At 36.4% G+C, this 11,758-nt stretch overlaps 1 protein-coding gene across 1 annotated transcript; it reads right to left on the reverse strand.

Moving 5' to 3' along the window:
• Positions 1-9,782: 9,782 nt before the first annotated feature.
• Positions 9,783-11,407, reverse strand: LOC103954209 (2-oxoglutarate-dependent dioxygenase 19-like). The gene is made up of 2 exons (XM_048569182.1): positions 11,144-11,407; positions 9,783-10,861 (listed from the first exon to the last, which is right to left on the reverse strand). The coding sequence occupies exons 1-2, from the start codon at positions 11,390-11,392 to the stop codon at positions 10,049-10,051; spliced, it is 1,062 nt and encodes a 353-aa protein (XP_048425139.1). The 5' UTR covers positions 11,393-11,407; the 3' UTR covers positions 9,783-10,048.
• Positions 11,408-11,758: the final 351 nt, after the last annotated feature.

Consider the following 11,758-nt stretch of genomic DNA (forward strand, 5'->3'; position numbering starts at 1 on the left):
TATGTGAATCCTTAGAGTACATGCGAGAATTCCATAAGAAATATTCTGCCAATGACTTGTATGGACTGCCCAAGGCATGTCAGGAAACCCCTGACCTAGCACTAACTTATCATGATGCTGAACAGATTATCCAAAAAACCATCGATCCAGCAATAAAAGCTAGGTTCCAGCATATACGTGAGGCTCGAGTCTTCGGCTTTGAGGTCGACCCATACACAGATATAGACACTGCCAAGCTCCCTTTTTCCCTCGAAGACCTTCAGCACTTACGATATCATTTCGAAGTCTTCTCGGTCGTGTCTCTCTTTAGCCTTATGACCGACGAAGAGGAACGTGTGGTGCGTTTAAATGCATACCTGGACATAAGGAACGTTCGAATCGCCTACGAGGAATGCACCCATAATGCACTACAAAAACAAAATCACTCTTCGGCAACAAAAAAGTTCGAGGACGACGACCAGAATGAGATAAGTTCAGTCAACGCGCCACAAGAGTGGGTACATAGTGAGGTAAAAGATGATCCGGTTGAGGATACTCCAAAAACTGATACCACACTCGCTAACATGGAAGACGACAACCAAGACCCGATGGGTCATTCAATCCTCGAGCACATAGAAATCAGCATGGTCCATGTCCTGCCGGTTGAGTTTCAACCAACCCACCATTAGTCAAACTTCTTGAATGGGGATGTAGTTGCCAAAGAAGTGACACAAGTCGATTTCATCGCTACTGAGTAGGAAGGAGAAATCAGTAAAGACGACAAACTTAAAGCAGCCTTGGCCGAATTGTTTCCTCACTCTCTTTCTGTTAATCTCTAACATCTCAAGTTGTTATACGTTACGGCTCATATTAAAGGATACCCCATTTCCAACGTGTTTGTCAATTGTGGAGCCATAGTCAACATTATGCCGACTTCCATCATGAAGGCATTACGCCGTTCCAATGATGAGCTCATACATGACTAACAATGAGTAGCTTCATCGGCGACAAGTCCCAAACCAAAGGAGTGCTCCTATTAGAAGTAAGTGTTGCAGGTCGTAATCACATGACTACATTCTTTATAATTGACTCAAAGACCGAATACAATGCATTGCTTGGCCGCAACTGGATCCATCAAACGAGCTACATTCCTTCATCGCTATACCAGGTCCTCATTTTTTAGGACGACAAATCGGTGGTAGTCCATCCAACCAATAATCAGCCATTCGAGACTAACATGATTCAAGCCCGCTATTATGATGATCACATTGGCTACATTACCTTACAAGGCTTTAATGAGGATGGGCGGCCAACTCGGATCTCAGTCCAGAAAGCCATCAAGGTAGGCACCGAGACTATACATCAGAATTCGGCGAGACTCGGCTTGGCAAACCTAATCACCAACACCGATGACTAACGCCGCCAACCAAGGAAGGTGTATGGCCACAGTTTCATCTACCATGGAACGTCTGCTGGCTCATTGGTATGCTATTTCCAAGCAACACCACTCGGGCATAAACTTAATCGAATTTTTGGCTGAAAGAGATAACGGCCCCGTTTTATCACTAGACAAAGTTCATGCCGCACTGGCTGACCTCGAAGACAATTGGCCCCAAGTCGAGGACCCATTGGAAGATAAATGTTGGCACAGCCGATGAGCCTCGGCCGTTATTTATTAGTGCGTTGTTGCCTCACCCCATGAAAGTCGAATTTAGTAAATTACTCAAAGAGTATAAAGACTGTTTCGTGTGGAATTATCATGAGATGTCGGGCCATGATTGAAACCTCATCAAACACGAATTACGCATCAAGGCTGGTTGTAAGCCTTTCCGACAACCTCTTCGCCAGTTCTTGACCAAAGCACAGCTCGGCATAAAGAACGAATTAGTTTGGCTTTTAAAATAGGGTTTATTCGTACTGAAGAAAAATGGCGCTCTACGCATTTGTATCGATTTCTGTAATTTGAATCTGGCAACTCCTAAGGATGAATACCCAACGTCGATCTTAGATTTATTAATTGATGCTGCAGCTAATCACGAAATATTTTCCTTCATGGACGGCCATACCGGTTACAACCAGATTTTCATAGCTGAAGCCGATGTTCACAAAATAGCTTTTCGTTGCCCGGGGGTAGTCGGCACATACAAATGGGTCATTATGCCATTTGGCCTTAAGAACGATAGTCCTCCAATTCAACACACAATTGCCCTGCGCAAACCTCTCAAACATCTTGAGAATTATTATTTTCTTTTTTCGCCAACACACCTTCAGTTTGGATAAATAGCACTGTGAAGGCAACTAGCGAACATTTTCAGTTTGGATAAACACCATTATTGCCGTAGAACCATCAAGACATACATCACCTTTGAGTATTTGTGTCCATATAGTCTGGTGTCGATTCAACGTGCTTATACTCTCACGAATATAATCACTGTGGCCGAATACGGCGTCGACGATTCGTGAACTTCGCAAAATTAGTAGCCTTGTCTTCAGGCTCAAGAATCCAAAGGTCGAGATTTGTTCCTTCCTCAGTCGCAGTCGCAAGATCAAGAAGTCAGCAACGCGCTCAACGCAACATCAACAAATTGTACTCTTTGGCCAGGCTCGGCCGACGAGTTGACACACCCCACATCACCCTAAAAAAATACTATAATAATTATATATATTAATTTAACAATTTTATACCCCTAAAAACTATAATAATTATATATATATATATATATATATTAAATTAAATATTAAAAATTGGTGACTATTGGATCGGCTTAAATATACATACCGTTCAATTTCTTAAGTGTTATACATAAAAAATAAATAAATTTAAATCTACTTAATTAAAATATATATACCATTGAACTTGATGAGATACAAATTCTAAGAAACAAATTTCAACGATCCAACCGTCAAACTTGTTTGTGTATGCTTTGAGATTAAGTAACGGGACAAAACTTTTCAACGGTTATCAATGAAAAATCACAATTTAATGGTTACTTTTACTCCGATTTTAATGATTTTTTACAGCTACACTCCTTGACTCTATATGAATACAATGAATGAACTCAATCTTCAAGTTAAAATATTTACACTAGTGAATTCCACAAAATCTTATGTTATACTTAATGAAAGTATGAATAAACTCTTAAGTGCTAATGAATCTATTATTTTGATGGGATACGCATTCTACAAAACTAGTTTCAACAATTCAACCGTCAAACATGTTTGTATATACTTCGAGATCGCATACGCCAAAAATTGCAAAAAAAAAATATTTAGTGATCAAGTAACGGGCTAAAACTTTTCGACGGTTATCAACAAAAAATCTCGATTTAACTATTATTTTAACTCCGATTTTGATAATTTTTTACAGCTACACTCCTTGACCCTATACGAATACAATGAATATATTCGATCTTCAATTTAAAATATTTACACTAGTGAATACCACAAAATCTTATGTTATACTTAATGACAGTATGAATAAACTCTTAAGTGTTAGTGAATCTATTGTTTTGATGGGATACGCATTCTACGAAACTAGTTTCAATGATCTAACCATCAAACATGTTTGTATATACTTCAAGATCGTATACGCCAAAAATTGCAAAAAAACAAACATTCAGAAATCAAGTAACGGGACAAAAATTTTTTACGGTTATCAACAAAAAATCAAGATTTTACGGTTATTTGAACTCCGATTTTGATGATGTTTTACAGCTACACTCCTTGACCCTATATGAATACAATGAATGAACTTGATCTTCAATTTAAAATATTTACACTAGTGGATACCACAAAATCCTATGTTCTTAATGAAAGCATGAATAAATTTTTTAAGTGTTAGTGAATCTATTGTTTTGATGGGATACGCATTCTACAAAACTATTTTCAACAATCCAACCGTCAAACTTGTTTGCATATGCTTTGAGATCGCATACGCTAGAAATTGTAAAAAACAAACATTCAAAGATCAAGTAACAGGACAAAAAATTTCAACGGTTATCAACGACAAAATCACGATTTAAAGGTTATTTTAACTTCGATTTTGATGATTTTTTATAGCTACACTCCTTGCCCCTACATGAATACAATGAATGAACTCGATCTTCAATTTAAAATATTTACACTAGTGAATAAACTCTTAAGTGTTAGTGAATCTATTGTTTTGATGGGATACGCATTCTATGAAATTAGTTTCAGCAATCCAACGGTCAAACATGCTTGTATATACTTCAAGATCACATAAGCCAAAAATTGCAAAAAACAAACATTCAGAGATCAAGTAACGGGACAAAACTTTTCGACCGTTATCAATGAAAAATCACGATTTAACGGTTATTTTAACTCCGATTTTGATGATTTTTTACAGCTAGACTCCTTGACCCTATATGAATACAATGAATGAATTTGATCTTCAATTTAAAATATTTACACTAGTGGATACCACAAAATCTTATGTTATACTTAATGAAAATATAAATAAACTTCAAATGTTAGTGAATCTATTGTTTTGATGGGATACGCATTCTACAAAACTAATTTCAACGATCCAACCATAAAACTTGTTTGTATATGCTTTAAGATCGTATACGCCAAAAATCGCAAAAAAAAAAAAAAAAAGATTCAGAGACCAAATAACAGGACAAAACTTTTCTACGGTTATCAACGAAAAATCACGATTTAACGGTTATTTTAACTCTGATTTTTATTATTTTTTTACAACTACACTCCTTGACCCTATATGAATACAATGAATGAATTTGATCTTCAATTTAAATATTTACACTGGTGGATAATCTTATGTTATACTTAATGAAAGTATAAATAAACTCTAAGCGTTAGTGAATCGATCATTTTGATGGGATACGCATTCTATGAAACTAATTTCAACAATCCAACCGTCAAACTTGTTTGTATATGCTTCAAGATTGCATATGCCAAAAATCGCAAGCGAAGTGTAATCAAACCGAACAGCCCACCAACATTTTTTCTTTTTTTCTTCTTTTTTTCCTAAAAATGAGACAATTAGTGGCAAACTACGGTTATCCATTTCTTCCAAGTCTAGAGAGGTTATATGGAATTTCACCCTACCTGTGACTATGGTCAAGCAGACTCACCAGCTTGAAGTAACAAACCTGAGACCTCCCACTTTGTTTTTTATTAGGAAGCCGTAGTTCGTTCCATTGACAATGTTTAAACTTTTGAGAAAGGCTTCACAACCTTGAAAACAAAAACTCTTTCATTTTGCATATCGTTGCACATTTAATATTTTGTAATAGACGACTAGTAGTCTATAGATGTTCGTTTATTAGGCTCTTGTTTTCGAGTGTAGATGTAGTACTTAAACGACAAATGTGTTTTAATGTTTTGAAGTAATATTGGCAATATGTGGTATGTGCAAATTTAAGGAAAAACAAATATTTTTCTTAACAGGTCGGATCATTTTACCCATTAAGATAGCAGGTGTAACATGATACGATCCGTTAAAATAACAGGTCTTACACGAAAAAGCACAAACACGACAAACACGACCCATTTGTCAAGCCTAACTTTGTCTTAACCATTAAATAATGTTATTAAAGAATTTTTAGTTAACTTTGAAAATTTTAAAACCTTTTTCTTTAGTTTTTTTTTTTTTTTTTTTTTTACCCTGCCGTCTCATCCTTCTCTCCTATGTACTTTCTCTTTCTTCTTTTTTTTCTTCCCTGCCGCCTTCCTTATCTCCCACCTTCTTTCTCTTTGCCTCTTCCTTCTCTCCCGCCTTCTTTCTCTTTGCCTCTTCCTTCTCTCCCCTCTTCTTTCTATTTCTTTATCTTTCTCGGTAAATCCGTCTCTTAAATGCAAAGGATTTATCCATCTGTTTGATATATTTCTTGTTGATTATGTCTTCCTCGGTGTATGGGGCTGCTTATGGTGATTGTGGATTCCAAAAGTTGCACTTGATTTGATATTTCTTTCTTCTGTCTTATTTTAATGGGTTATATATTAAAACTGATGTGCTGCTATCGTGCTCATGAACCTTGTTTTCGTTTTCACTTGATGACGGACAACTTGATTTGAATCCGTTATCTTTCTTTTTCACTCGAAACTGGCTGCTAGTCTAAGATTGTTTGATATTATTGAACTACGTACAAAGCTGTTTGGCGCTAATAACACATCAAGCCAACACCGAATATGACATGTTCACTGAAACAAAAGAAGAGAAATTTTGACAAAAAACAGTTCGGATAAAAAGAAGCCAAAGGGAAGCTGCAGCTCTTTCAAAGTGGTTGAGATCGCTTGAACTGTGACCAAGCCATTGGACTGTGTATGAAGCTTAGTTACGCTAGCATGTGATCAAAGGAGGATTCATTTAGTTCTTGCCGCTTTGTTGAAGCTGGACATACTCCTTATAGTTCATTCCAATGTATTTCGGAGCTTGGCCTTCTTTTTCCAGCAACTCCGGCGCCAGTACAATAATTTTATCAACAGATCGCCCATGTGGTATGGCTTAGGAGTGGATAATCATAGCTTGCCACCAGTTGTCCCATTTTTTAAGAAAATAAAAATTATTGTGTGGTGGAATATAAATTTTTTCAACAGGTATCACACAGCATATAAAGGATCAAAGGTGGTTTTGTTTTGTATAATACTCCAATGTCCAATATGCATCGTTCTTGCATGAAGATTGAATAAAGGATGTGAAGAAGAATATATAAATGGAATTTGAAATTTTGAGGAGATCTAGGAAGATCAAGCTTTGGAAATACAGTTTTATCAATATCACCTTCAAATCAATCAGTCGGCTGTGGGTATGCATCTCTATTCGGTTGGTCTAGTGGAAAGTGAGTATAGATTTGGAACTTGGTCTAGTGGAAAGCGAGTAAAGATATGAAACTCTCAATTTGGATTCGAACTCCTATAAATTCATTTCTATTTTTGCATATCATTTGACCTAGGAGCTAAAAGTACGCTATCACGCACTTCATGTAGTACTGAGACTGCATGAAGATAAAAATTACTCTTATATTAATGTGTGGTGGAAAACCTCATAATTTTCCTAAACAAAATGTAACATTTTCTTTTAGAGGTGTGATGTCCACACGCCCTTTTTTACTTCTCACATACCCTTCTAATTGTCGGCTGTCGGATCGGATGAATTGAAGAAAATCAACATACAGAAATTAACAAAGGGTGTGTGAGAAGTAAAAAGGGATGTGTGGATAGCACACCCTTTCTTTTATTAAGATGCATACCTAATCACTCGCAAAACTAAAAAAATAAAAACAAAAAAAAAACCTAATTAGGTGACCAATGCAAGTAACTAATTGATGATGACCTTTTTATCTATGTTCAATTCCATATTAATTCAAGCTAAGTTGGTCAATAACCTTAGAATCAGCAATGCAGTTCAACAAACACAATGCTCAGTTGAAATTATTGTTGAAAGCCTTAACTTATTTGGGAAACTTGGAAATATAGCGATTTTAGAGATCACCTATTGGAATATAACCTACATTTTTCATTTATTATAAACTAACCAAAATTGAAGTCAAGAAGTCTTATTGCCCTTAGTTTAAAACCTTCCCTGCTTCCTGAATCGTGGTGTCTTTTCTAAATCTTCGTCCCCATTGTTTTTTTTTTTTTTTTTCCTTAAACAAAATTTCCTCCACAAAATGCTCCAAACTAGTTTTGAATAAAATATAAACAGTCCAAACACGGCAAATATAGAAAAAGTCGAAAATGTGATCTCATCACTTGTCTGCCTTAGAGACGTTTGCAGCAACTTGTCCTCTTAGACCACCAGTCCACCAAGCAGCAATGAAACCAACCTTCTTCCCAGGAGAAGCGTTACGCCATACTCTTGTAGCCGATCCAATTTGTGGTGATTACCTCCTCCGTGAGGATGCTCGACTGGGTTCATATCCACACCACGAATAAGTTTTCAGAAAACTTTTCTTAGTTTTGACTGTTTTTTCATCTAGTATTGCAGTTACTGCTTGGCGGGATCACTTGGTTCAATTACATTTGGGTAAAGAGAAGTTTGGTGGTGGTGTTTCAATGGAGATGAGGAGTCTAGAGACAGCACATGAGTGTTAAGAGAAGGTTAAGGGTAATTAAATCTTTTTAATTCTAATTTTGGTTAATTTTATAAAATTAGAAAATATAGGTTATATTTCAACAAGTGATTTCAAAAATGGCTATATTTCCAAATATCCCAACTTATTTCCCACGCGTATCTTGACAAGCGGGGTGTTGCGCTCAAGACTTTCAAGGACTTCTAGAATAGCTAGCTAAATAGATTGACAAATCAAATCATTGGGAAACAATTAATACTTATTTAGTTTGATTTCACCATAATAAGATATTACACCAGCATCTCCCCTATCAATCTCACCACCCTATTATGATAAAATCAAACTAAATGGGTCTAAATGTTTATCTGTTAACAATCTAATGAGTTGATTTGTCACCCATTAATCTGATCCCTCTCATATGGTTATGGATCTATTGCATATTTTCTTTGCCGTGGGATGCTTGGAAAGCAAGGGAAGTGTAATCAAACCGAACAGCCCACCAACATTTTTTCGTTTTTTTTCCCTAAAAATAAGACAATTAGTGGCAAACTACGGTTATCCATTTCTTCCGAGCCTAGAGAGGCTATATGAAATTTCACTCTGCCTGTGATCATGGTCAAGCAGACTCACCAGCTTGGAGCAACAAACCTGGGACCTCCCACTTTTTTTTTTATTAGGAAGCCGTAGTTCGTTCCCTTACCACTGACCACTTTCTGTGATTCACCAACATTTGAATTTTGAGACAATCAATGACATAAGGAAATGAAAGCAATCGGGCAAGCACATTGTCACTTTTAATTGTATGCTCTTTTCTTTTAACTGGATTTTATACTATTATTTTAAGTCCTCGACATATAATAATATACAAGGCAAGCACATGGTTAATTTTACAATAATTAATGTAAAACTAATGGAATTGATCATCTAATTAACAAAATTTACGTACGACATATCTAACCTCTAACGGAATTTGATTACGGGGAAGCTATACCAGAATCCGGTGATGGCCAAAAGCACGTATCGATAAGTTTAATCAGAAAACTAAACAGTCCGTTAAACTCTTTTCTCGTGTAATGAAAGATAACTTAGGAAACTGTATAAATTCAACTCTACATTATTAAGATGTTTTGTTGTACGTGTATATATATTTGGAATATCTGTGTAAGTTAATCTAAATCCTCTAGGAGTGGGCTTGGAAAACAGAAAACCGAAAAAAATGACTGAACACTGTACTGAAACTGGGAAAGACCATATCAAAATTAGAAAACCAAACCAAAACTATTGGTTCAATTCCGATTTTGATGGTTCAAAACTGAATTGAACCAAATATATATAAATTCATATTTTATTTATTTATTTATATTGGGTATTATTTTTTATGCTCAATTTCAAATCAATCATTGGCTTAAAAGACCAAATATATTGAAAGCCCCATCCCCTGAAAACCGAAGCCTCTTTTAAATCGAAACTGGCTGCTAGTCTGCGATGTTTGATAATATAAATAGGGGTATGATATCCACACATTTCATTTTACTTCTCATACATTTTTTTTAATTTTCGGTCGTCGGATTGGATGAATTGAAAAAGATCAATGGATATAAATTATCAAGAGGTGTGTGAGAAGTAAAATGAAATGTGTGAATAGCACATCCCTATAAATATTAAGGAAAACTAACGAAAAGTTCAAAAAAAATTTTGTTTTAATGAAAAATGATAAATAAATGTGTAGTAAATAGTACTAAGAAAAAGTAAAAATATGATTTTTCATTAAAAGTGAATATAGTACCAGGAATGTTTCATTAAAACTCCTTAAATATTATTGAACTACAAGGCTGTTTGGTGCTAATAGCACATCAAGCCAACTCCGATATGACATGATCATTGAAACAAAAGAAGAGAAATTTAGACTAAAAACAGTTCGAAGAAAAAGAAATCAAAAGGAAGCTGCAGCTCTTTCAATATGGTTGAGATCGTTTGAAGTGTGACCAAGCCACGGGACTGTGTATAAAGCTCAGTTACGCTAGTATGTGATCAAAGGTGGATTTCATGTAGTTCTTGCCGCTCTGTTGAAGCTGGATGTACTCCTTATAATTCATTCCAATGTATTTCGGAGCTTGGCCTTCTTTTTCCAGTAACTCCGGTGCCGGTGCGATAAGTGTATCAACAGATGGTCCATGTGGTATGGCAATAGATATCCTCGTAGCTTTGTTGTTCACAGTTGCCCGATGCATCACACTCTTGTATTTGCCATTAGTAAGAATTTGCATTTGGTCAGCGAGGTTGACAAAGAAACCGTTGGCAGGGCCGTTGACGGTGAGCCACTTGCCGTTATGTTCAACTTGGAGGCCATTCATCTCATTCTGGATGAGGAGGGTGACAAGGCCATGGTCAGTGTGATGTGGTATACCAATTGCATGTTCTGGCTGAGGGCAAGGCGGATAGTAGTTGGCGGCAAGCATTTGTAGGCCGCGATCCATGTTCATCGCATCATGTATGTAGTTGGGCTCCAGTCCCAAACTCTCGGAGATTGCGCGTGTTATCTCCAATGCTACTTCTCTTGTTCTCTTGCTGAACTCCATGGAAACCTCACTGAAGCAAGCCGGTTTGTAGAGGGAGTAGAACTCGGGATGTACTCTCACCTTGAAGAAGTCCCTCCAGAGAAGGACTTTGTCTAATGCAAGATTGTAGCTTGTTCCGTACTTGAACATCTCCAGCACATCATTTCCGGATTTAAACTCCTCCTTCTCTTCGTCTGGGAGGCTGAAAAATCCATGGCATGCGTCAATCATCCCCTTCATTAGACTCTCTGGGACTCCGTGGATAATTGCCTGCAATGAATACATCGTGACCATGATTAATTAGCTTGGTTTTTTTTTTGAGTAATGCTACATCCATACCACATTTATCTCACCTCTCTAATAGATGCGCATGTGGATCTCATCTCTATTAGAGAGATAATATAAATGTTTTATTGAAAATGTGACGAAAACATCATTTTTGTTGTTTTCTTTATCAAATTTCTGTAAGTAACTCTAAAACACTAGCAACCGTCAATCAAATATTTCTCCTATAAATAACTGAAGTAGTTAGCACTTAGTTAAACTACTTACAATGAAGAAGCCCCATTCTTTGCAAATTTTGACGAGGTCATGGATTATTTTGGACCGTTGATCAGGAGATCCCGAGGTGAGAAGAGACATATCAACTATGGGGATTGCAAATTCAGGATCGTTTGGATCTGCTTCATCATTGGGATTTATGTTGAAGGCATAAGCAGAAGGAACAGAGCCGAGAGCGGGTGATTCCGCAACCGATTTGATGCTCTTTACATTCATGGTTTGAGTAGCAACTGGAGCCATATCTTCAAATTTCAAAGACTCAGAGAATATTATGTATATCAGAAGAGGATGAGTAAAAAGAATTATAAGTCGATCGAGATGAAACTTTTGTGATGATAAACGAAGGAAATGGTTCCATTTAATAGAGGTAGCTAGACGCAAAGAAGCTGGGACGTATGTCATCAACTTTGTCGTGTTCCTAATCCGTATTATAAACGTGTTTGTTGTCCAGCCCACCGTTTCTGAAAGTTATGTATGGCCATATTTTGTGGTGAGAAGTAAGGGACGAGGATTTTCTCCTTATTCTATTTGTGAGCATCTTTATATTTTATCTATTTATATCATGCGATCAGTTTTTGTTTGATATTATTTTTGTTTAATTTTAAA

Source organism: the organism of the source record quoted next, unplaced genomic scaffold (assembly GCF_019419815.1).
Source record: "Pyrus x bretschneideri cultivar Hongxiangsu unplaced genomic scaffold, Pyrus_bretschneideri_v1 Contig5, whole genome shotgun sequence".
NCBI lineage: Eukaryota > Viridiplantae > Streptophyta > Magnoliopsida > Rosales > Rosaceae > Pyrus > Pyrus x bretschneideri.

Coding starts and splice junctions, on each gene's coding strand:
- LOC103954209 (XM_048569182.1), bottom strand. CDS start 11,392: ATGGCTCCAGTTGCTACTCAAACCATGAATGTAAAGAGCATCAAATCG. Junction 10,862..11,143: donor AAGAATGGGGCTTCTTCATT/GTAAGTAGTTTA, acceptor TATTCATTGCAG/GCAATTATCCACGGAGTCCC.